The sequence below is a fragment of the Megalobrama amblycephala genome, linkage group LG1 (genome assembly GCF_018812025.1).
Source record: "Megalobrama amblycephala isolate DHTTF-2021 linkage group LG1, ASM1881202v1, whole genome shotgun sequence".
Lineage (NCBI taxonomy): Eukaryota > Metazoa > Chordata > Actinopteri > Cypriniformes > Xenocyprididae > Megalobrama > Megalobrama amblycephala.
This window is the reverse complement of record NC_063044.1, coordinates 43,418,636-43,445,315: the sequence shown is the minus strand read 5'-3', so window position 1 is coordinate 43,445,315 and position 26,680 is coordinate 43,418,636. Positions and strand designations below refer to the sequence as shown.

General features: G+C 39.7%; 2 protein-coding genes across 2 annotated transcripts; both read right to left on the bottom strand.

Annotated features, from left to right (window-relative positions):
* Positions 1 to 979: 979 nt before the first annotated feature.
* LOC125270686 (E3 ubiquitin-protein ligase TRIM16-like) lies at positions 980 to 26,281 on the bottom strand. The gene is made up of 7 exons (XM_048194566.1): positions 26,178 to 26,281; positions 3,398 to 4,007; positions 3,101 to 3,196; positions 2,763 to 2,996; positions 2,533 to 2,683; positions 2,381 to 2,440; positions 980 to 1,663 (listed from the first exon to the last, which is right to left on the bottom strand). Exons 2-7 carry the CDS (start codon positions 4,001 to 4,003, stop codon positions 1,122 to 1,124), a joined length of 1,689 nt encoding a protein of 562 aa, XP_048050523.1. The 5' UTR covers positions 4,004 to 4,007; positions 26,178 to 26,281; the 3' UTR covers positions 980 to 1,121.
* Positions 17,059 to 19,893, bottom strand: LOC125270644 (tripartite motif-containing protein 16-like). The gene is made up of 6 exons (XM_048194483.1): positions 19,285 to 19,893; positions 19,048 to 19,143; positions 18,710 to 18,943; positions 18,480 to 18,630; positions 18,311 to 18,370; positions 17,059 to 18,091 (listed from the first exon to the last, which is right to left on the bottom strand). The coding sequence occupies exons 1-6, from the start codon at positions 19,870 to 19,872 to the stop codon at positions 17,553 to 17,555; spliced, it is 1,668 nt and encodes a 555-aa protein (XP_048050440.1). The 5' UTR covers positions 19,873 to 19,893; the 3' UTR covers positions 17,059 to 17,552.
* Positions 26,282 to 26,680: the final 399 nt, after the last annotated feature.

Sequence of the window (26,680 nt, the reverse complement as noted above, 5' to 3'; positions counted from 1 at the left end):
TAACCCTGATACTGCATACAGTTGACCTGAAGGCCCAACTGGCTGAAGTGACTGAGCAACAGGTCCCTGTGTTCGCACAACTGATCCCGCGACTGAGCTAGACTAAGCCAGTCATTGAGATAGTTGAGGATGCGAACACCCTGTTCTTTCATGGGAACAAGGGCTCCCTCCAGGACTTTCGTGAAGAACGAAGGGTAGGACCTTGTACTGATATGCTTGACCCTCGATGCACTTGAAAATGCGTTTCTGCGTGAGCATTTTGGTAGCTTGTGGAGGCTCCGATTCAAAACTCGCCCATCCATGATTGGTTGTAACCCACCTCTTTTCTTGGATACGATGAAGTAGGGACTGTAGAACCCTGACTTCATATCATCTGGAGGGACCAGCTCTATCGTGTCCTTAACCAGTAGGACCGCGATCTCCTCATGCAAGACATGGGCATCGACAGCTTTCACTGCAGTGAAGTGGACGCCCCAGAACTTGGGGGGATGCCGGGCGAATTGAATTGCATAGCCGAGCCTGATGGTCCAAATGTGCCAGTGAGATGGACTGAGATGGTCCTCTCTTTGTAGACGCTGCTCTTACCAGCCGTGAAAACAGCTAGGAAAAAAAAGAAAAAAAAAAGAAAAAAGAAAGAGAAAACTTGACCCCGCTGCTATGCTGTTCACCTGCACTGAGAAAAAGAGCAGTATGAAGAGCTGGACTCATCTTAGAAGACACTTGCTTGTAGAAACAGACATATATGTTCAGCTTCGAAGCAAAAAGCTGAAGATGCAATGCACCTGCTGCTCATTAAATACCCGTGCTGCGAGGCAAGCAGCTGCAACATATGATTGCATGCCAATGTGCATTGGCTCTTTTTTGTTACACTCAAAGGAGATTGGCCTCTCTAGCGAGATTCCTATACATCGGTCTGTCCGACATAGGTCGAAATGAATGGGAACCGTTCCTAGCAAGCATATAAAGCTGCATACTTCAGTAACCCGGATGAGCCTGTGTTAACTGTTTTTAGCGGTTGTTGTCAGGGAATAACACACCACTGGATGGTGCCACTGACCAATCAGAATCAAGTATTCCACAGAGCCGTGAAATAAGACAAAATAATACACAGAATGTCTGATTTAATTTGTCATTTGACACAGCTTCACCCTTGTGTTATAATATGGTCCAAACATGGCATAGAGCGGCTGAGTGAATGTGGTCTGGACTCTGTGGATGAGGTTCATTGTGTCTGTGACGCTGTAGAAGGACAAAATCCCTGTGCTGTGATCCACATACACTCCTATTTTACGGCTGGACACTGCAGGGAGTTCAGTCTCGATGTTATTGTGCCAGAATGAGCAATAGTAAGGAGTGCAGTACAATCTCCAGGACTGATTATTACGTCCAGCATCAATCTTAGGATCTCGTCCCTTCCTCCTGATGCTCTTATATGCCACTGATATATCCACTCCTGATGTCTCTCCTCTGCCACTCCACTCCACCTCCCAGTAACAGCGTCCAGTCACACTCTCTCTACACATCGCCTGCCCCCAATAATCAAATCTGTCTGGATGATCAGGATATGGCAGACGTGTGTCAGCGTAAGTGATCACAGTGTTTTCCTCAAACAGACAGATACGATAATTTACTGAGTTCAGATCCAGAGTCAACAGATGGGAATCTGATGGAGAAAAACACAATCATTCATGAACTTACTTCATTAATAGAACACTTTAGTGGGTCTATTATAGTTAATTTTTTTGCTAAAATGTATATAGTATTTAATTTAGGGCTGCAACAAATCAATGCTAAACATGCAGGTATAAAGTAATTATTTAACAGGTAAAAGTATTTTACCTCCTATTACAATAGTAATGTGTTGCTGTCATTTTACAGTTATTTGTTCATGTTAAAAATAGCATTTCCTGGGTTACAAATGTGAAATATGATTTAGTGTTTTAGTTGAAATTATGGCATTTCCACTTTCTGTTGCTCTCTCAGTTTGAATGGCATGCACATAAACTCAATTAAACACCTCCAAACCTGTTTGACTTTTCCTCTGCATAACAAAATATTTTGAGGAAAATTGTGATCCAAACAATATTAGCCCCAATTGTCTGTATATAGGCAAAAAAAATTATTGATAGTACTTTTTTAATTTAATGAGAAATCAATGTCTGGAACTCACAAAACAGTTCTTCAGATGCAACTAATCTATAATAAACTTTGTTCATGATTTTTTTAAATTATTTATTTGTTGCAGACTATGTGTTTTAAATGCACATAGTTAAGTAAAAATAATTCTTGAACTGCATGACAGCATTTGTTTAGTGTAAACCAGTCAAACTCTCCCGCTAGACTGGATTTTAGATTTGTGTGTGTTTTCATAGCAACTCACATTGTAGAAACTCTTCTCTGGTCTGATATTCATGAGCCAGAATGACCTGGACGGTTTTTACTACAGACAACAAACACACATCTGCATCAAGAAGAAAAATAAACTAAATTTGTATTTCATAAATGAGAATAACCTAATCCCTATAAAAGTACCTCTTCCAGATATCTTTTCTGTCTCCTCACTGCAGAACTGCAGCAGTTTGTCTCTGAGCTGAGAGACAGATTTCACTACTTCATCAAAAGACAGATGAGAACTGACAGTGAAGCCGTCTGTAGATCCAGAGAGAGAGACAGACGACAAACTCTACAGACACAAAAACACAAACTCCCTGTAATTCCAGAAGCTTGTTAAAGTCCTCAGTGTTTGAGAAGATCTGTGTTACCTGGAGGAAATGAACATGATCCTGTGTTTGTGAAAGCTGCTTCATCTCAGCGTCTCTCCTCCTCAGATCATCGATCTCCTGCTCCAGTTGCTCCAGTCGTTCTTCAGCTCGACTCACTGCAGCTCGTTCCTGATCTCTGATCAGCTGAATCACCTCAGAGCGACGTCTCTCAATGGAGCGGATGAGCTCAGTGAAGATCCTCTCACTGTCCTCCACTGCGGTCTGTGCAGAGCGCTGTTACACACATCACAATCACACAGTGGCTTCAGTGGGACTAGAAGAGCTCCAGCACTGGAGGAAAGTCCAAACTGAGACTCAAACTTCTTCTCCAAACTCACCTTATGAGACGCCACAGCCTCTCTCAGCTGCTGAAGATCTTTCTCTCTCTGCTGGATTCTCTTCTGGATGTTTCTCTGTATCTCCTCAAAATGTATCTGCAGAAGACAGAAATGATTAATTGAATAAATGTTTTTGGAAAAAAAAAATTGTAAGCTAGCTTTGTAACATAGCTGCATTTATTTGATCATAATACAAATGAAAATTGAAAGAAATGAAAAATAAATTCAGTTTCAGAACAGAAAAATCACTTAACAGATGAGGACAGATGGTCACTGAGATTCAGTATGAAGCAGTACCTGTTTCTCTTTCCGTTCTGCTGCAGTTGATACAGTGTCATGATTTTTGTGTTCATCCACCAAACACAGTGTACAGATACACCGAAGGTCAGTACGGCAGTAAATTTCCCGCATTTTATCATGTTGAGGACAGATCATCTCCTGCAGTCGTCCAGTGGCGTCCATCAGATTGTGTCTATTACTTCTGAAGAGATTCTCATGATGTTCAAGGTGATTTTGACAGTAAGAGCTTCGGCACTCCAGACACGACTTCACTGCTTTCTGTTTTCTTCCAGTGCAGGAGTCACACTGAACATCTCCAGATCCAGTGTGAGGAACTGCAGGAGCAGCTGGAAGAGCAGCAGGAGCTTGGAGTCTCGTCTTCTTCAGTTTCTCCACCATCTCAGCAAACACCACATTCCTACCTAAAACTGGTCTTGGTGTGAAGGTCTGTTTGCATAATGGACATCTGTAGATTCTCTTCTGATCCTCCTGATTCCAGCAGTCAGTGATGCAGCTCATACAGTAACTGTGTCCACAGGGAATCGCAACTGGATCCTTCAGGAGATCCAGACACACTGGACAAGTGAACTGATCCTGATCCACTGAAATGCTGGCTTCTGCCATTTCACTGCATGAACACACAGACAGAGAGAGAGGACACAACAGTTTAGGTGCACTATTAAGTGTTCTTTTGGTTTGGTCATTGGAGTGGGATCACAGTGGGTCTCACATGTGACCAAGTGCTCAAATATCAAATTTCTGTTTTAAAAAAGTTTTTAAGTTTTTAAACCAAATTAATTTAAATTTAATAATGTTTAAAAACTGGGACCTTTGATTTTTATTAACTCAACATTCTGCACAGCAAAATCCTCTTCAAAAAAATTGCTAATTAATCCAAGGGAGAACATTGTAGAGATGTAGTACATAGCAAAATGCTCAGTGTTAAATGAACAGTACTCAATGTCTATATAGGTCCAAACTGTGTTAAGATATTGAGTGTTAAAGGGTTAGTTCACCCAAAAATGAAAATAACGTAATTTATTACTCACCCTCATGTCGTTCCACCCCCCGTAAAACCTTCGTTCATCTTCAGAACACAAATTAAAGGTGCCGTAGAATGTGTTTTCAAAAGATGTAATATAAGTCTAAGGTGTCCCCTGAATGTGTCTGTGAAGTTTCAGCTCAAAATACACCATAGGTTTGTTTTAATTCATTTTTTTAACTGCCTATTTTGAGGCATCATTAAATATGCGCTGATTTAGGCTGCGGCCCCTTTAATTCCTCATGCTCCCCGCCCCCGGAGCTCGCGCTTGCCTTCAACAGCATAAACAAAGTTTACACAGCTAATATAACCCTCAAAATGGATGTTACAAAGTGTTCATCATGCAGCATGTCTAATCGCGTAAGTATAGTATTTATTTGGATGTTTACATTTGATTCTGAATGAGTTTGAGGCTGTGCTCTGTGGCTAAAGCTAACATTACACACTGTTGGAGAGATTTATAAAAAATGAAGTTGTGTTTATGCATTATACAGACTGCAAGTGTTTATAAATGAAAATAGCGACGGCTCTCTTGTCTCCGTGAATACAGTAAGAAACGATGGTAACTTTAACCACATTTAACAGCACATTAGCAACATGCTAACGAAACATTTAGAAAGACAATTTACAAATATCACTAAAAATATCATGTTATCATGGATCATGTCAGTTATTATTGCTCCATCTGCCATTTTTCGCTATTGTTCTTGCTTGCTTACCTAGTCTGATGATTCAGCTGTGCGCAGATCCAGACGTTAATACTGGCTTGTCTAATGCCTTGAACATGGGCTGGCATATGCAAATATTGGGGGTGTACATATTAATGATCCCGACTGTTACGTAACAGTCGGTGTTATGTTGAGATTCGCCTGTTCTTCGGAGGTCTTTTAAACAAATGAGATTTATATAAGAAGGAGGAAACAATGGAGTTTGAGACTCACTGTATGTCATTTCCATGTACTGAACTCTTGTTATTTAATTCTGCCAAGTTAAATTCAATTTTTGATTCTAGGGCACCTTTAAGATATTTCTGATTAAATCCATTGGCTCAGTGAGGCATGCATAGCCAGCAATGACATTTCCTCTCTCAAGATCCATTAATGTACTAAAAACACATCTAAATCAGTTCATGTGAGTACAGTGGTTCAATATTAATATTATAAATCGACGAGAATACTTTTTGGTGTGCCAAAATAAACAAAATAACGACTTATTTAGTGATGGCCGATTTTAAACACTGCTTCAGGAAGCTTCGGAGCATAATGAATCAGCGCATCGAAACATGATTCGGATCGCGTGTCAAACTCGCCAAACTGCTGAAATCACATGACTTTGGCGCTCCGAACAGCAGATTTGACACGCTGATTCATTTATGATCCGATGTTTCCTGAAGCAGTGTTTTGAAATCGGCCATCACTAAATAGGTTGTTATTTTTTTTTTTTTTTGGGCAACCAAAAATATTCTCGTCGCTTTATAATATTAATATTGAACCACTGTACTCACATGAACTGATTTAAATATGTTTTTAGTATATTAATGGATCTTGAGAGAGGAAATGTCATTGCTCCCTATGCAGGCCTAACAGAGCCATCGGATTTCAACTAAAATATCTTAATTTGTGTTCTGAAGATGAACGAAGGTCTTACGGGTGTGAAACGGCATGAGCATGAGTAATAAATTACATTATTTTCATTTTTTGGTGAACTAGCCCTTTAAAGTAACACTGAAGCAACTGCAATTAATTAATTAGATAATTAAGTGATTAAAGTTTGACTTTACTTCTGTCATACATTTACAGAAATACTTTTAAATGAGGTTTATTTTGATGTTTAATTGAATGTTTGGTTTGAAGTCACCATTATGGTAATCAGCATGGGCGACATTTGACAGTTAGGGGGGCAAGAAATGTATGTATTTATTTATTTATTTATTTTGCAGGTACCTGCATCAGCAAATTGTTTTCAGAAATTAAGCAAAAATTTTAAGTTTGCTTGTTGTTTATTTACTCATTTATTTAATAATTTATTTTATTATCACGGGAAATGACACAGACGATATGTTAATCAATGTCCATCATTTTGGGAGCAACTGGTGATAAAGAAAAATTCCACGTTGCAATATTGAAAATATATTTTTTTAAACCATGAAGGCGAGCTAGTGCTATCACTTGCCGCTGTCGCCTTTGGCTTGCTTAGTTGGGGACACTTGACATTTGACTTGACATTTGATATTCAGCAGTTTTCTTGACATTTATTCAACAGTGCTTTGATCTGCCTGCATTGACACTATTCTTTAAGAGCTGCTGTGCAGCCAAATTATGTACCAGTTATCAATGTAAAGCTGCTTTGACACAATCTGCATTGTAAAAAGCGCTATATTAATAAAGGTGACTTGACTTGACTTGACAATATGCAAACTTTGCATGAGAGTTATGGGGATGAAGAAGACTCAAATGCCAGTCAATTATTACATTACAAATATTACTGGCCAAGCTTTTGGCACGCTGCATTAACAGTGCATATTCTCTTAGAGACGATGAGAGATGAATTTGTTTTTTTATTTATTTATTTTTTTTTATTTTGCTTTTTTGAACACAAACAATCCAATCTTGAATTGAACAATTGACAGTAACAGAACTGACCTCATATTACACTTAATAAAGACAGTCATAAATATAACAGTAGAGAGATGAATTTGATTTATTTTATTAATATTTCTCTTGTGTCCCATTGTGAGAAAAAAATAGCACCTTTCATGAATCGAGAAGTATTTCGTGTTAAACCAGACTTGAGCTCCAAATGACGTCGTCGGCAACTACCATTTCTGGGATATTTTTGCCCTGTCCCAAATGGCACACAGGCATATGGTTTGTTGTACCTATGCTGATGACACACAACTCTACTTTTCAATTTAATCAGATGATCTAACGGTAGCTGCACGGATCTCTGAATGCCTGGTGGTGGACATCTGAAGAACATCACCTGCAACTCAACCTAGCAGACAGAGACAGAGCTTCTTGTCTTCCCAGCCACTTCGACTATACAGGGCAGTTTCACCATACATTCATCAACGATAATCCCATTAAGTTCATTCAGAAATCTTGGGGCAATCTTTAATGACCAGCTGACCTTCAAAGATCTTGATGATGCAGCTTTGCAATCCACAACATCAGGAGGATCAGGCCCTTCGTAACTGCTGCACAACTTCTGGTTCAGGCTCTTTTCTCATTTCTATTTGCAATGCACTTCCAACATGTGCAATTAAACCAGCAGGACTGGTCTTCAATGAGTCCAAGAGCACTCATGTCACACCGCTGTTTATCTCTCTGCACTGGCAAACAGTTACAGCTCACATCAAGACATTGATGTTTGCATATAGAACAGCCACAGGCTCTGCACCCTCCTGCCTTCAACCACTCTTATGAGTCTACATCCCCTCCAGAAGCCTGCGATCTTGCCTTGTACTGTTCTAAACAATGTCTTTGTAAGTTTGTTTGGATAAAAGCATTTGCTAAATGAAATGTAAATGTATTCATGCGCCCAACAGCCTGACAGGCTTTAGTGCGACAGAAAAACTGTTGACAATCTACCAGAGACAAGACTTAAGCAAGTACAGAAATGTTAATTGAATATTGTAAGTTAATGCTGTTAAACCTATCTAAACATTTTACATTTTGGTAACACTTAGCAAGTTTTTAATTGCAGACCTATGTAAAACAATGAGGCCTGGTGTCACAGGCTTAGATTAAGCAGAATTAGGCCTAAGTTCAATTAGGGCATTTAAAGGCCCAATTAGATCAATTTATTATTATTTTTGTTGTTGTTGTTGTTGTTCCGAAAATATTCTTGTCACTTTGATATTCTTATCATTGCTCCCTATGAAGGCCACACTGAGTCATCGGATTTCAACTAAAGTATCTTAAATTTGTGTTCTGAAGATTAACGAATGTCTTACAGGTGTGGAACGACATGAGGGTGAGTAATAAATGACAGAATTTTCATTTATATATTAGTCACACAACTAACCCTTTAAGTAGCTTTTATAAACATTACTGGTGTGCATCTTGAGAAAAAAAAAAAAAAACAATATATCTTAAGATATGTCAGTGGAAGTTGTTTACAGTTAAAACAGTTCAAACATACATTTTAGACTGGATTAGACTGCCTTGTCTGTGAAACCAGGGGTACATGAAAAATAATGTCCAAAGCACAAACATTAAATATATGATAATGAAAGATCGTGTGATTTTAACATTCTTCATTCATAGATGGCTGCCGCATTTTTACTTTATAAAAATGCTTTATATATATATAAAAAAAAAAAAAACTTAGTTCATATAAATGCTTATTGATTGATGCTTCTTAAAAGTTCAGTTGTTATGTTTGCTTAATATCCATAAATGATATTCAATAGCCCTTTTAAAAGTCATAGACCTACATATTATTTAATTATTTAATTTAATTTAATAATTTATTTGTGCTGGAATAGAGGATGGTCGTATCGTGTCGTTTAGGAAAATAAATATCTTTAAACAGTTCAGGCACGTGACGTCTTCAGCAAAACTGAAACTAACAAAACTGAAACAAACATTCAGAAACAGGCATTTTAAATTACAAATAACGCTAAAACTTAAATAATCCCCTAATGACGAGCAAAATACAGTCATTAAGGTTAAAAAATTTGCAACTATAGGCAGTGAACCACAGGTGACTCAGTTAAAACTCACATACCTGAAGAAAATCACCACAAAATCGCGATTTGATTTCGATTGTTTAGTTGGTCTCTTTTTAATCTTTAGGCTAGTTAAATGAGGGACAAATCCGTCGATCGCTCCGAATATTTGCGGCGTTTCTGAGCGCTGCTGATCGGAGATTTAGAGGCGTGAACCAGGACACTTTCTGTTTCCGTATGTCCAACAGTATAAGCACAACCACATTAAACCAAAAGCTTGTGCTTTCCTTTTAACCTCACAATTTCTTGGTAAAATGGCACAGCTTTTTAAATAATACACACCCTTATAACATCAGACAATCGAGCATTATAATATGATATTATGATAATAAAGCACTATTTAATGAACTTTAATAGAACTAAAACTTGGTAATGTATGAATGCATAGCATATTTGCCATTTTAACTGAACTTAGGACTGGTTCTGGTGCTTAAGATATTGTTAGTCATACAGTGTTTCTATAGATTATAGTATTATTACTAAAGGCACAATTAATCTGTATTTTTTCGCCACAAGGGGTCGCTAATCTCCTCAAAACAATAGGCTTGTTTGAGATGCGCCTACTAGCCTCGCCTGAAATGTAGGCGAGAGTAGGCGGCTGCAGTGAGGGGAGGAGTGAAAAAAAGTGCAGGCAAGAGGGACAGTACTCTGTTCTCGTAGTGGATGAGGATACGAGATCAAAGGCGGATATCGCGGGATTCACACTCACGCTTTTTTGCTGATAAAATGGGTGTAATTTAAGTTCTGTTGCTTTTACATGAAAATAAACATAATGAACAATACACCCAAAGTATTTGTTATTTATTTCCATTCGAAGGATGTGTATGAATCATTTTTATTACAGACATGTTTTTATATATTTTTATAAATATGATAACAATCACATAACCCACAGAGAGATAATTTATACACATAAAATCATGGTATTAGAGTTATACACATAAAATCATGGTATTAAAATCAAACATTTTAAAAGAGATCATTACGTCACGGTTGTTGTGTCGTCAGCAAGTCGTTTCCTATCATGCTTTTGGTCAGCGCAGTCGGTGGAGAGCAACTGTAACTGTGAATCATGTAACTTGTCGTCATGCTGATGGACCTAATAATGTTAATGGGGAAATAATGATTATGGATGAGTGAATAGGCTTGTTTGAGATGAGCAAATTCTGCGCAGAACCGATCAATGGTGATCACCACGAGATGCATGCCGGTTAGAAATGTTTCTGAGGGTGGGCCACCTTGCTCTGATGTCATGCTATCATATTTATAAAAATATATAAAAACTTGTCTGTGTAATATTATCAGACCACATGTGTGGTAATTGGTATTCTGAATGCTGATTGGTTGTTAGCTCTCACATGTTCCGGTGGTTGATGGAGTAAAAGCTGAAGTGAGACGTGTATGTGTGAGCTCTGAGTTATTTCTTTGTACGACACTATTTTGAGTGACTACACAAGAACAATACATGGTGTCAGAACTTTATTGATTGTGGCAAGATGGATTCGTCGGGGGTTCCTACGCCGAAAATGGACTGGGACTCTGTAAACTTGCCGGATGCATGGCGGAGATTTCGTCAGCATGTGCAGCTCATGTTCGCCGGGCCGCTGCACGACAAGGCCGAAGAGACCATGTGCAGCTATCTGCTCCTGTGGGTAGGCGAAAAGGGACGTGATGTTTATAATACATGGACATTGTCAGCAGATGAATCGAAAAAACTGCAGTCATATTATGATAAGTTTGAGGAGTACGTCATGCCAAAAGCCAACCCGATCTTCGCGAGGTACAAGTTTCATGAAAAAATACAGGGAAATATACAGGGGGAACATGAATCGTTTGAGCACTTCGTCACGGAGCTTAAACTGCTTGTGAAAGACTGTGGATATACGAATAGTGACGAAATGGTACGGGACCGCATAGTCTTTGCAACGAACTCCCCAAAAGTCAGAGAGAAACTGTTAAATCAAGGCGCCGATCTAACACTTGAAAGAGCAATTGATATTGCGCGTTCCCACGAAGCAGCGCAAGACCAGCTCAGGATGATAAACTCACGTGCAACGGCAGCACAGAACTGTGCAGCACACGCGGTGTTAAGCAAAAAGACCACAGTGTACAGGCAGAAACATGAATCTACCGCGAAGGAAACGGATAGAGTTGCCGACAAAAACAGGTCATGTGGTCGATGTGCACAGCAACACAGCCAGAGGGACGCGTGCCCTGCAAAAGGCCGTCGGTGCAAAATATGCAATAAACTCAACCACTTTGCAAAGGTATGTAAATCAAAACAACCTGTTACACGTAGAACTGTTCACACAGTGGAAAATACAGGCATATTAGAGGCGGATGTTTATTGATGCAATTAACAAAGAGCACGAAAACACAGAATGTGAACAGGCCTTTGCGGAACTTGAATTAGGACCTCAAGCAAACAAAGTTAAATTCAAGTTGGATACTGGGGCCCAGGTGAACATTATTCCAGCCAGTAGATTTAAAAATCTTTTCAGCACAACTGAACTGAAACCCGCAGCACGCCGTCTTACAGGCTATGGCGGAGAGCCACTTGATGTTAAAGGAACATGTCAGCTCAACTGCAGATACAAAGACGCAGAAGCTTTGCTGGAATTTCACATAGTAAGCACACACGCACCTCCTGTACTTGGCTTGAGAGCATGCCTGGACATGGGGCTGATAAAGCTCGTCTTTTCAGTTGATGCAGACAAAGACAAACCCTGTGGTATCATACAAGAGTTCCAGGATGTCTTTCACGGGATTGGTCAATTTCCAGGAGAATGTACCATACACCTGGATCCTACAGCTGTCCCTGTCGTGTATCCGCCCAGGAGGATTCCGTTCATGCTGCACAGTCGCCTCAAAGAGGAGCTAGACAGCATGGAAAAAGCAGGCATCATTGTTAAAGTTACGGAACCCACAGACTGGGTCAATGCCCTGGTGGTTGTCGAAAAACCTCGCACTGGAAAACTCAGGGTATGTCTAGACCCCAGAGACTTGAATAAAGCGATCAAAAGGCCCCATTACCCCCTGCCGACTCTGGACGACATCACCCCAAAACTCGCCGGAGCACAATTCTTCAGTGTGCTTGACGCAAAATCTGGATACTGGGCTATCAAGCTGTCAGAAGAGTCATCAAAACTAACGACATTCAATACTGTAGTGGGAAGGTACAGATTTCTACGTCTACCTTTTGGGCTGATCTCTGCTCAAGACGAGTTTCAGAGAAAGATAGATGAGACTTATGAAGGGCTCGATGGCGTTGCAGCCATTGTAGACGACATACTCGTCTTTGGAAAAACAAAAGAGGAGCATGATGCAAACTTACGCGCCATGCTAATGAGGACCCGTGAAAAAGGGGTACGCCTCAATCCAGACAAAAGTGTGATATGTGTCCCTGAGGTCAGTTACTTCGGTCACAAGCTAACACGTGAAGGCATTAAACCTGATCCAGAAAAAGTCAGCGCGATAAAAGACATGAGCCCTCCAAAGAATAAGTCTGAGCTAGAAACCATCTTAGGTATGGTCAATTACTTGTCCAGATTTGCACCAAACCTGTCAGATATAAACGCACCTCTGAGGTTGCTCTTGAAGCAAAATAATGAGTTTGTGTGGGATGAGACTCAGAAGAAAGCATTTGAGAAGATGAAAGAGCTGATCACACGAGAGCCTGGTCCAGTCCTGTCTTACTACGACCCTGGTAAAGAGCTCCGCCTGCAGGTAGATGCGTCAAAAAGTGGCCTAGGTGCTGTACTGCTCCAGGACCACAAACCCATCGCATATGCTTCGAAATCCCTCACACCAACAGAAGAAAACTATGCGCAGATCGAAAAGGAATTGTATGCTGTGGTGTTTGGATGCAAACGTTTTCACGCATATGTTTATGGCAGAAAGGTAATCGTCGAGTCAGACCACAAACCTTTAGAACCCATCCTAAGAAAGCCTCTTGCAGCCGCACCTCCACGCCTTCAGAGGATGATCTTGCAATTACAGAGGTACGATATCCAAATTGTGCACCGTCCAGGAAAAGACATTCCAATAGCAGATGCGCTTTCCAGGAAGTCCATTGCGTACAGACTTGAATCGCTGGACGAAGATATGGATGCACAAATTCACACAGTTGTAGCTAATCTTCCTGTAAGCGACAGAAAGCTAACAGACATCCGAAAAGCAACAGAGCAAGATCCACAGCTTACCTCCCTGAGAAATGTCATGAAAGCTGGGTGGCCTGATGTGAGGAAAAAGTGCCCCTCCTGCCTTGCTGAGTACTGGAATCACAGAGATGAGATTTCAGAGATTAAAGGGCTTCTGTTTAAGGGTGAGAAAATCATCATTCCACATGCGCTTAGGGCAGAAATGTTAGAGCGCATACACACTGGACACATGGGAATTGAGAGGAGTAAGCAAAGAGCCAGAGATATTTTATTTTGGCCAGGCATGAACAAACAGATTGAGGAAATGGTGGAAAGATGCGCCACATGCTTAGAGCTCCGAAAATCTAATCCAAAAGAGCCCATGATCTCTCACCAGATCCCAGAACGTCCGTGGCAGATCGTTGCGACAGACTTGCTCATGTGGAACGGTGATGACTATTTAATAGTTGTTGACTACTACAGCAGATTCTTTGAGCTGGAGAGACTCCATTCGACCACATCATCAGCAGTGATCCAAAAACTGAAGGCCATCTTCGCCAGACATGGTGTACCTGAAAGAGTAATTTCAGATAATGGTCCACAGTACAGCTCGCATGACTTTAGAGACTTTGCAGTACAGTGGGACTTTGCACATGTAACATCTAGTCCGCACTACCCACAAAGCAATGGTCTTGCTGAAAAGACAGTGCAGACAGCAAAGGCCATATTGAGTAAAGCTCATGCTGAGAAGAAGGACCCTTACCTCAGCTTGCTGGAACACAGGAATACCCCTGCTGATGGATTTAAGTCTCCCTCACAATTGCTGATGAGTAGACGTCTTCGCTCCATCCTGCCCATGTCAGGAAAACAGCTACAGCCTCAGATTGTCGATAAAAAACTGGTGAGTGCGAAAAGGACACTAAAACAAGCAAAACAGAGACAGTACTATGATCGCACCGCACATCCATTGTCAGCTTTGACACAAGGGGTTAATGTTCGCTTTCAACAAGCCAATGGCCGATGGATGCCCGCCACTGTATTGCAACCTGCGGACACACAACGGTCATATCTTATCCGCACCCCTGATGATCAAATATTCCGCCGCAATCGCCGACACTTAATGGAAACCAAGGAAATATGGTCAGAAGTAAAGGAGCCAGCACCTGAGGAAACGTACATTGATCCACCTGTGGATACAGGAGGACTGAAAGAAAACACCTGCAATGTACAACAGCAAGCTAAACCCCCTCAGTTTACACGCTCTGGTCGCATGGTGAAACCTAGAGACATTCTTGATTTGTAAAACAAACTTCAGACTTTCGGTAAGAAGTAAAGCAAACATTGCAAGTTTGTGGACGCTAGTCTAAAGATAGTTTTGTTGAAAGTGTGTTCTGCATGTCATTAGTTTTAGCTAATTGCTCCAAAGTACCTAATATACCAACGTAATTTTAGTTATAGGGATTCATTGTAAATCTGTTCCATAAGTGCAATGCTATATTTGCCGCCCCCTCTTAATGTGACCTGATATGTTTATTTGAGTGTAAAGTCTGTCATATTAGACTTGGGTGATAACATAAAACTTCATAAAAAGGGGGATGTAATATTATCAGACCACATGTGTGGTAATTGGTATTCTAAATGCTGATTGGTTGTTAGCTCTCACATGTTCCGGTGGTTGATGGAGTAAAAGCTGAAGTGAGACGTGTATGTGTGAGCTCTGAGTTATTTCTTTGTACGACACTATTTTGAGTGACTACACAAGAACAATACAGTCTGTAATTAAAATAAAAATGATTGATACACACATCCTTCAAATGGAAATAAATAACAAGTAGGCTACTTTGGGTGTATTGTTCATTATGTTTATTTTCATATAAAAGCAACAGAACGTAAATTTAGACCAGGTACAATTGGTACACTTTTTGCTTTCACCGTTACCACACCAAAACTATGGGACTGAAAAGAAGTGAAACGACGTGATTTTTCATATGACATTTCTTTTACTTGTCTACTAAAAATTGTTAATTATTAACATCCATAAGTAGGTCATATTTTTCACAATTAGCTCATAAACACGAGAAGCTTTTTTGTTCCAACTGTACCCATGTCGAAAACAGTCAGGTACAGTTGAAACATAGAACCAACTGTACCTGGTCTACCCTACATCCAGTTTATCAGCAACACAGCGCACAATTGTGAATCCCGCGATATCCGCCTTTGAAAGTTGTAATAATATTCCCAGTAAGCTAGATCAACATTAAAATGTGATATTCTAACATTTCATTTTGAATTCACAAATTCTTGGATAATGCATTAAGGATAATGTAAGTGCAACCGTATGCTTCTGTGGTCTGCGTTGTGTTTGGAATGAGTGAAGAACGACATTGCAGGAGAAGACAAAGCTTTTAATATACAGAGGCAAGACTATGTTTGTGAACCCTTTGAAAATATCCAGCTTTTGTTACTAAATTCAAGGGCTCCCTTATTTTCTCCACCACACTGTGAATGATTACTCAGAGTATTTATTAAACGTGCTCTAAGTGATCCTGGGTGGAGTAACTTCCTGTTGACGTTCGAAGTGTTGTCAAACACTTGGGGCTGCCGCTGACGGGATATTATAGAAGGTTTGTGCCTAAATATTTCAGCCCGCTGACTTAACTCTCTAAAAAGGAGGCACTAAACTCACTAAAAAGCCTTATAAGCTCTCCTTGGTGATCCGGTTCAGCAGACGGAGCAGTGTCAGCAGGCTTTCACCCAAGTAAAGGCTGCTCTGTGTGGTGGCCCACGGTTATATTCTCCTGACTTTTCTCTCCCCTTTTTGTTACAGACTGACGCGTCAAGACAGGGGGCTGGGCGCGGTCCTGTCCCAGGGGATAGAGGGTGAGGAGCGGCCGGTGCTTTACGTTAGTAGTAAGCTCTCTAAGAGGGAGACTAAGTATAGCACCATTGAAAAGGAATGTTTGGCCATCAGGTGGGCTGTTTTCACCCTCCGATATTATCTACTGAGACATGGGAGCTGGGAGACATATGGTGGGTAAGTGGGTCAAGTGCAAATGACGAATGACTTGTTTCAGTATTTGGTGTGGAGAGACCGGATAAAAGCCACCAGGGAAACGAAGCCCAGGGAGAGAGAATCTGGACCGAAGATCTCTACGTGTTCACGGCAAGCTCTGGAGAGCTGTGTGTTGGATTGTGTTATTTTGCTTGATGCTTATTGAAGTGCAGTGTGCACAAATTTTGTTTGAACACTGTGGTTAATAAATTGTACAAAGCTGTACCTCAGCAATGCCGACAACCTTGAACTTTGTTACACTGCCTAATATATCCCACCCACTAACAGGTGCCGTGATGAAGAGATAATCAGTGTTATTCACTTCACCAGTCAGTGCTCATAATGTTATGTCTGATCGGTGTATATCTCCATATTAATAATAGTATGAGTAATTCTGAGTCTTGAACTGTAAACTCCCAAGTTTCAGCTTTCTAAATATATGTTGGTTTTGTGTCTATTCAGAATGACTTATGAGCAGCAACCTTTTTTATTTTGGGTATGTCATGTATGCCCTACTTGGCAAAATGGGGGTGTGCAGTGAGGGGTTAACATCTCTGATTGGCCATTGCATTCAAGAGATCAACAAACATGTCTGTGATTGGACACATTGCTCAACACTAAAAAATAAAATAAAAATAAAACATAAACAGAAGCCTTATAAGCTCTCCTTGGCGCAAATCTGTTTGTCCCCATAGAACTGGACCAGTCATCATGTATAGTTTCAAACACAGAGTTAGCAAAGGAGAAATGACAGTGTGAATTGTGTTTATTATGGACATGCAATAGAAGTAAACACTACGGATAGGCAAGAATAAGTTTGTGAACCCTTAGAAAACATAAAGCTTTAATTACTAAATTTAAGGGTTCACTTACTTTCTCCAACCTGCACTTTGAATGATTATTCACTGTATTCAATGAAAATGTGAAAAGTACAATTACTTGTGTGTTATTGGTTTAGCCATATTATGTTTGTCTACAGTAATCAATGCAGAAATCCAATTTAGGGTTCACAAACTTCTTGCCACTGTATTTAATAAAAAAAATACATATTTTATTGGGATATTTGAAAGATTTTTATACATTTTTATGTATAAATTTTATACCTTGTACTCATCTGATGAGAAATTTTAATCTTAATACATCTGTAATTATTAAAAGTTATAATACTAGTGAATATAATAAAACAATCAGTAGAATCTCTATATAATTTACTTGGTCAGATGACACAGTTTCACCCTTGAGTGCATATCAAATCCAAACACAGCATAGAGCGGCTGAGTGAATGTGGTCTGGACTCTGTGGATGAGGCTCATTGTGTCTGAGACGCTGTAGAAGGACAAAATCCCTGCGCTGTGATCCACATACACTCCTATTCTACTGCTGGACACTACAGGGAGTTCAGTCTCAATGTTATTGTGCCAGAATGAGCAATAGTTGGGGGAGAAGAACACAGTCCAGGACTGATCATTACGTCCAGCTGCACTTTCAGGACCACTTCCCTTCCTGCTGATGCTTTTATAAGTCACTCCTGTATCCACTCCTTTTCTCCCATCTCCACTCCACTCCACCTCCCAGTAACAGCGTCCAGTCAAACTCTCTCTACACATCGCCTCAAACCAACTATCAAATCTGTCTGGATGATCAGGATAATGCTGGAGTTTGTCAGCGACAGTGATCACTGTGTTTCCCTCAGACAGACGGAGCCCATTATTCACTGAGTTCAGATCCACAGTCAACAGACGGGAATCTGAGATAAATGTAAAACCTAAAGTCAATGCCAGATGCAACTTATCCATAATGAAGTTTGTTTATAATTTTTTTTTTTTTTTTTTTTTTTGCAGCCTATGTATTTTAAATGCGAAAATAAACAGTTTGGTCTGGAAACACATTATATTTTAAACAACAACAGTCAAACTCTCTCGCTAGACTGAATTTTAGACTTGTGTGTGTTTTCATAGTAACTCACATTGTAGAAACTCCTCTCTGGTCTGATATTCAGGAGCCAGAATGACCAGGACGCTTTTCACTACGGAAAACAAAACACATCTGCAGTTTAATTCTCATGAAGAAATTAAACAATTTATATATTTAATGAATGGTGCTGAACTTATTTCTAAAAATAAATGAATATTCACCTCTTCCAGATATCTTTTCTGTCTCCTCACTGCAGAACTGCTGCAGTTTGTCTCTGAGCTGAGAGACAGATTTCACTACTTCATCAAAGGACAGATGAGAACTGATAGTGAAACCGTCTGTAGATCCAGAGAGAGAGACAGACGACAAACTCTACAGACACAAAAACACAAACTCCCTGTAATTCCAGAAGCTTGTTAAAGTCCTCAGTGTTTGAGAAGATCTGTGTTACCTGGAGGAAATGAACATGATCCTGTGTTTGTGAAAGCTGCTTCATCTCAGCGTCTCTCCTCCTCAGATCATTGATCTTCTGCTCCAGTCGCTCCAGTCGTTCTTCAGCTCGACTCACTGCAGCTCGTTCCTGATCTCTGATCAGCTGAATCACCTCAGAGCGACGTCTCTCAATGGAGCGGATGAGCTCAGTGAAGATCCTCTCACTGTCCTCCACTGCGGTCTGTGCAGAGCGCTGTTACACACATCACAATCACACAGTGGCTTCAGTAGGACTAGAAGAGCTCCAGCACTGGAGGAAAGTCCAAACTGAGACTCAAACTTCTTCTCCAAACTCACCTTATGAGACGCCACAGCCTCTCTCAGCTGCTGAAGATCTTTCTCTCTCTGCTGGATTATCTTCTGGATGTTTCTCTGTGTTTCCTCAAAATGTCCCTGCAGAAAACAGAAATAATAGTACATCTGAGTGAACACATTTAATTACATTGGTTATCCTGATTGAGAGAAAAGCACATAATGCAAGTGGAGAGAAACAACATTATACAGTCACTCACAATTTCCAGTATGAAGCAGTACCTGTTTCTCTGTCCTCGCTGCTACTGTTGATACAGTGTCATGATTTTTGTGTTCATCCACCAAACACAGCATACAGATACACCGCTGGTCAGTACGGCAGTAAATTTCCAGCATTTTATCATGTTGAGGACAGATCATCTCCTGCAGTCGTCCAGTAGCGTCCATCAGATTGTGTCTTTTACTGAAGAGATTCTCATGATGTTCAAGGTGATTTTGACAGTAAGAGCTTCGACACTCCAGACACGACTTCACTGCTTTCTGTTTTCTTCCAGTGCAGGAGTCACACTGAACATCTCCAGATCCAGTGTGAGGAACTTCAGGAGCAGCAGATTGGAGTCTCGTCTTCTTGAGTTTCTCCACCATTTCAGCAATCACCACATTCCTACCTAAAACTGGTCTTGGTGTGAAGGTCTGTTTGCATAATGGACATCTGTAGATTCCCTCCTGATCTTCCTGATTCCAGTAGTCTGTGATGCAGCTCATACAGTAACTGTGTCCACAGGGAATCGCAACTGGATCCTTCAGGAGATCCAGACATACTGGACAGCTGAACTGATACTGATCCACTGAAATATTGGCTTCTGCCATTTCACTGCATGAACACAGACAGAGAAAGAGAGAGCATTATTTAGGTGCATTCAGTTTAGGTGCATTATTTAGTGTTTTTTTGATTTGGTCATTGGGGTGGGATCAAAGGCTGTGTTTACACTGGCACAAAAAAATCCGATCTTTTGCTCATATCTGACACAGATTGGAATTAGGTGCACACGTGTAAACACAAAAATCCACACGAGATCCGATTTTTTCGCATTCAATCTGAGACACTTCCAAATGTGGTTTTAAATCTGATACATATCCGATCTCTGGACATGCGACCTACGTCTAAACACGCATATCTGATTCCCATTGGAATTCCAAGCCGTAACAAGGCGAGGGCGGCACGTTTGCTCACTAAAAGGTAGCTTAATGTTGTATTATGAAGCAGATGTACTTGTATGCACTTGCACTGAAAATCCACAGCTTCAGGTGGGAACTTTATAGGCTATGTCTAACATTATCTATTTTTCTTTAAAGAAATTGCGCGCACACACACATACATTCAGCAGCTGAATGTCAACCTTTGCCCGGTTAATTTAAAAGAGACCGCCGTGTTGGTGTTTTTCATATAGGCCTAATCCAAAAGCTTCACTGTAGCTACTCTCTCCCTTGTGGGCGCGCTCTCTCTCTTGCTCCCTTGAATTCATTAAAAAAAAATTCTAAAACCGATAACTGTAGATAAAATATCAAGCGCAAATTACCTTTTATTTTTCGTTCTATATCCGTTCAGTCAGTGATCTGATCAGTGGCAAAATATTTAAATATATTAATAACAAACCACACTTCTGATCAGTTATTAGGCATCAGATGTGATCATTTAACCAGGCCACTTCATGATGAAGTCAGCATTAAAGGTCCCGTTCTTCGTGATCCCATGTTTCAAACTTTAGTCAGTGTGTAATGTTGTTGTTAGAGTATAAATAAAATCTGTAAAATTTTAAAGCTCAAAGTTCAATGCCAAACGAGATATTTTATTTAACAGAAGTCGCCTACATCGAACGGCCAGTTTGGACTACATCCCTCTACTTCCTTCTTTAATGACGTCACTAAAACAGTTTTTTGACTAACCTCCGCCCACAGGAATACACAAGAGTTGCGTTTGTAGAGTGTGTTTGTCGCCATGTCGTCGAAACGCTGTTATTTTCATCCCGCAGTCCAATCACCGGGTCTGATTCCGGCTCAAATTGATAGGGTAAAATTAAAGACATGTTTACAATAACACTGAGCGCCTGCATCTCCACGTTATGGTAAGAGGCGTGACCTTTCCGGGCAAGATGCGCTAAACTGCTGTCGAATCACAACACAGGAACCGCTGGCACAATCAGAACTCGTTACGTATTTCTGAAGGAGGGACTTCATAGAACAAGGAAGTCATCAGCCCGTTTTTATGACAGTGGAAACAGCGGTATACAGATAAGTAAATTATGTGAAAAATACTGTGTTTTTTTACACGCGAAACATGAACACGTTATATTGCACACTATAAACACAATCAAAGCTTCGAAAAACGGGACCTTTAATTAACAGCCAACATCACCTGATTATGTCTCAGCTACTTCTGTCACAGTTTATGTGTTTTTGAACACACTGTTGAAGCAGCCAGAAGAAAACTAACAAAACAACCAAGGGTCAAGAGCAAAACTGCAGGAAATGTTTGTTCCTCTTTCCTTTAAAGCTGTCACTTCCTGATACACTGGCGCTAAATATCACTAAGAAAAATGGAAGTTTCTGCAGTAGAAGCCGCTGTATTAATTTTAATATATATTAAATTATTTGCATGCCAGAATTTATGCACATCTTGGTGTTTCCATCCAGCATTTTTTTTTAATGTTTACAGGTTAGTACAAATTGTGGTTTTGGTCTATACAGCTAATTTTGCCCTTCATGATAACTCTGAGGGCGGTGAAGTTTTGTTTGTAACCCATCTGTTTACCTTATAGTAAGCCTTAAAGGTCTGCATAAGTACGGGAGTGGTCACTTGAGTGACAGGTGGATTACCGCTGCTGTCCGTTATCCGTCACTTTACCTCAGCTAATTTCAGCCGCTGAACTTGTCATCTCTGTTTGTGCTTTTTGTGGGATTATTTCATATTGAAGTGAAGTGAAGTGAAGTGATATGTGGTCAAGTATGGTGACCCATACTAGGAATTTGTGCTCTGCATTTAACCCATCCAAGTGCACACACACAGCAGTGAACACACACACCGTGAACACACACCCGGAGCAGTGGGTTATCAAATATATTATCAAACAATCAAATAATTATTATCAAATAATATGGCTTACTGTGCAGTTAAAGGATTAGTTCACGTTCAAATAAAATTTTCCTGATAATTTACTCACCCCCATGTCATCCAAGATGTTCATGTCTTTCTTTCTTCAGTCGAAAAGAAAATACAACTGTATATGATTTATAAACACAAATGATCTCCTTGCACATGCTTCCGCTTTCCGTATTCTTCAAAAAGCTTATGTTGTATGTTCTACGCCTTCCCTATTCTACTTACGGAATGAACGCAGCGCTAGTTCCATTTTTTTTTACATAAGTTGAATAGATAAGACCCTTATTCCTCGTCTGGTATCGTTTAAAGCTCTTTGAAGCTGCACTGAAACTGTAATTTTGACCGTCATCCGTTTGGAGGCCATTGAAATCCACTGTAAGGAGAATAATCCTGGAATGTTTTCATCAAAAACCTTAATTTCTTTTCGACTGAAGAAAGAAAGACATGAACATCTTGAATGACATGGGGGTGAGTAAATTATCAAGAGAATTTTATTTATAGTAGTCAACATTTGAAGTGGATCAAAACCTTTCATCAAAGTTGTCCTGAAACCTTCTTCTTAGGACAACTTTGATAAACTTTTTTGATCCACTTCAAAGGTTGACTACTGTATATATTTTATTATGCTTTAGATGCAAAACTAAATTGTAAGAAACATTTCAGATTATATTGATGTTTTAGTTGACTGATGTTATGATTACTGACTTTATATATTTGAATGTGTTGTGTTTTTTCATCCCAGACCGCGATAGACGACGTCATCGCAAATGACGTCATTACATTGGAGCGTAAAAGAACCAGTGAACCGTTTTTTTCAACTGGTTTATTGAATCGAACTGTCCGAAAGAACCGATTCGCAGAAAGGAACCGAACTTCCAATATTGGGTCCTTTAAGCTCTTAAACGGACAGCAGCCATTATTAATGACTGCTGCAGTCATTGTTAATCTAACAAGAAAAGACAAAGATAAAATTACTCACTCTTGAATGAATAACCTTTTTAGTTTTAAGTAAGAATTAGTCTATATTTAATGTATACAGCAGTTATTTTACATTTGATTACGTTATTTGATTTCTGTTGGGTATTTCTTATCTGAATACCATTGTTAGTACATCTATCTGAAAAACCTAAAGCACTGTTTATTTCATTTGTATTTTTGTCTGCTTTCTTTGTAATTAGTTTCTTTGTTCTTATTTAATTGCTGACTGTTTATTGTCTGTAGCTGTTTTAAGGACTTTTTACTTACATTTACTTATTATTATTTTTTTTTAGTATCGATAATTGTGAAATTTCACTGACATTTTAAATTACTCACATCATGAAATAAGACTTTGATCGTATCACCCATCAATTATCATGTTAAATATTCGTGATTTCAATATTGACCAAAATAACTGTGATTATGATTTTTGCCATAATCGAGCAGCCCTAATTGACACTACGTCAATATTTTTTTTACAGTCTATGATGGAAACATACTGACATATATTTTTTTCTAAAAGGTTTGGGTTTAGTTTGTTATTTGATGCTATTAAAACAGGGTGTAACCTCATGATTGACAACTATTGAGTTTGCAGGAGTTTGGGTGGGACCTTGATACCTTACTATCACTACTGCACAGACTTGGGCTCCAAATGACGTCATCGGCAACTACCATTTCTGGGATATTTTTGCCCTGTCCCAAATGGCACACTTTACAGGCACATGGTTTGTCGAAGCATTGCTATGCTGATGACACACAACTCTACTTTTCATTTTAATCAGATGATCTATTGGTAGCTGCACAGATCTCTGAATGCCTGGTGGACATCTGGCCATGGATGAAAGAACATCATCTGAAACTAAACCGAGCAAAGACAGAGCTTCTTGTCTTCCCAGCCACTACGACTATACAGGGCTACACTACTATAATATACACCATACATACTTCGATGATAATCCGATTAGGTTAATTTAGAAATCTTGGGGTAATCTTTGATGATCAGTGACCTTCAAAGAGCACATTGCAAAGACAGCATGATTAACATTCGGAGGTTCAGGCACTTCCCAACTTGTCTTTTTGGCCCTTGTCATTTCTTGGTTAAACTACTGCAATGCTCTTCTGGCTGGACTCCAAACATGTGCAATCAACCCAGCAGGACTGGTCTTCAATGAGTCCAAGAGCACTCATGTCACACCGCTGTTTATCTCCCTGCACTGGAAAACAGTTACAGCTCACATCAAGTTCAAGACATTGATGCTTGCTTACATAACAGCCACAGGCTCTGCAGCCACCTGCCTTCACCCACTCTTATGAGTCTACATCCCCTCCAGAAGCCTGCGATCAGTAAGTGAGTGGCGCCTCGTGGTTCCATCACAGAGAGAAACAAAATCACTCTCTAGGATGTTTTCGTTCACTATTCCTTGCCGATGGAATGATCTTCCCCTATCCAGAACACAGAATCCCTGACAATAGTTTTCAGCTGTTCTTGAATAATCTCTTCCGTCAGCACAATGGCATCCTGCTGAAAAAAATTTCCCCGCATGCTTTCACTTAATCTCTCCCTGTTCTAGCTTGCCTTGTACTATTCTAAACAATGTCTTTGTAAGTTTCTTTGGATAAAAGCGTTTGCTAAATGAATAATTGTAAATGTATGCATGAGCCCAACAGCCTGACAGGCATTAGTGTGAGAGAAAAGCTGTTGACAATCTACCAGAGACAAGACTTAAACAAGTACAGAAATGCTCATTGAATGTTGTTAATGCTGTTAAACCTATGTAAACATTTTACATTTTGGTAACACTAAGGGAGTTTTTAATCGCAGACCTATGTAAAACAATAGCCGCGTTTCCACTGCCGGGCCAAAGTCGGGCGTGCTAGTGCGTGCCAGGGCCGGTCGTGTTTCCACTGTCACTTCCGGGGCTTGATCGTGCCTCTTCGGTGCTTCCTCGGTGCCAAAGGCACAGGTTTTTCGGCCCACCGAAAACCTTGGTCCAAAGCGGGCCAGCTGGGGCTTGAGGCGCGGTCGAGGTGAAAGGCGGAGCTAATCGTAGTCAGGTGATGGTCTACACGCTGAAATGAGTTGGGTTGTGTGACTTTTGATCAAGGGAGGTGTGTTTAAGGGCGGTTTTTAGATCAGCGCTGCGGAGCTAGTGGACCGACAGTAGAAACGCAACTTGATTTTGGCCTTGGTGCCTAAGGTCTGTGGCCATAGGCCCAGCCCGGCATGCTGTTAGCCCTGGCTCGCACTGGCCCGACAGTGGAAAAGCGGCTAATGAGGCCTGGTGTCACAGGCTTAGATTAAGCCAGGATTAGGCCTAGCTTAATCTAAGAAAAAACAAACAAAAAAAAAAAAAAAAAAAAAAAAAAAAATATATATATATATATATATATTATATATATATATATATATATTAAGATATGTCAGTGCAAGTTGTTTACAGTTAAAACAGTTCAAACATCCATTTTACTCTGGACTAGACTGTCTGTGAAACCGGGGGTATATGAACAATAATGTCTGAACCATAAACATTAAATATATGATAATGAAAGATCCTGTGATTTTAACATTTTTCATTCGTATGGCTGCTGCATTTTTACTTCATAAAAATGCTTTGTAAAAAACTTAGTTCATGCTTTATTGATTGATGCTTCTTAAAAGTTCAGTTGTTATGTTTGCTTAATATCCATATTCCATAAATGATATCCAATAACCTATTTAAAGTGAGAGACCTACATATTATTTAATGATTTAATTTAATTATTTATTTGTGCTGGGATAGAGGATAGTCGTATCGTATCGTTTATAGGAAAACAAATAGGCCTATCTTTAAACAGCACAGGCACGTGACGTCTTCAGCAAAACTGAAACGAACAAAACTAAAACAAACATTCAGAAACAGACAATTTGAATTACAAATAACGCTAAAACTTAAATAATCCCCTAATGACGAGGAAAATACGGTCATAACAGGATAAATATTTTCAATTAGCCTACGCATCTGTGAACCAGGTGACGCAGTCAAAACTCACATACCTGAATAATATCACCACAATATCAGGATTTGATTTCTACATTTGTTTAGTTGGTCTTTTTTAATCTTAGTTAAATGAGGGACAAATCCGTCGATCGATCCGAATGTATTTGCAGCGTTTCCAAGCGCTCCTGATCGGTGATTTAGAGGCGTGAACCCGGACACTTTCTGTTTCCGTATGTCCAACAGTATAAAAGCACAACCACATTAAACCGAAAGCTTGTGCTTTCCTTTTAACCTCACATTTACTTGGTAAAATGGCACAGCTTTTTAAATAATACATACACTTTTAACATCAGACAGAGCATTATAATATGATATTATGATAATCAAGCATTATGAACTTTAGTAATTAGAACTAAAACTTAGTAACCATGTATGAATGCATAGCATATTTGTCATTTTAACTGAACTTAGGACAGGTTCTGGTGATTAAGATATTGTTGGTCATTTAGTGTTTTTGTTAAAAAAAAAAAAAAAAATAGATATTAGTAATGTTGTTTAT

Coding starts and splice junctions, on each gene's coding strand:
- LOC125270686 (XM_048194566.1), bottom strand. CDS start 4,003: ATGGCAGAAGCCAGCATTTCAGTGGATCAGGATCAGTTCACTTGTCCA. Junction 2,441..2,532: donor AGAAAAGATATCTGGAAGAG/GTACTTTTATAG, acceptor TGTTGTCTGTAG/TAAAAACCGTCCAGGTCATT. Junction 1,664..2,380: donor CAGAGAAGAGTTTCTACAAT/GTGAGTTGCTAT, acceptor TTTCTCCATCAG/ATTCCCATCTGTTGACTCTG.
- LOC125270644 (XM_048194483.1), bottom strand. CDS start 19,872: ATGGCAGAAGCCAATATTTCAGTGGATCAGTATCAGTTCAGCTGTCCA. Junction 18,944..19,047: donor AGGCTGTGGCGTCTCATAAG/GTGAGTTTGGAG, acceptor TGTGTGTAACAG/CGCTCTGCACAGACCGCAGT. Junction 18,371..18,479: donor AGAAAAGATATCTGGAAGAG/GTGAATATTCAT, acceptor TGTTTTCCGTAG/TGAAAAGCGTCCTGGTCATT.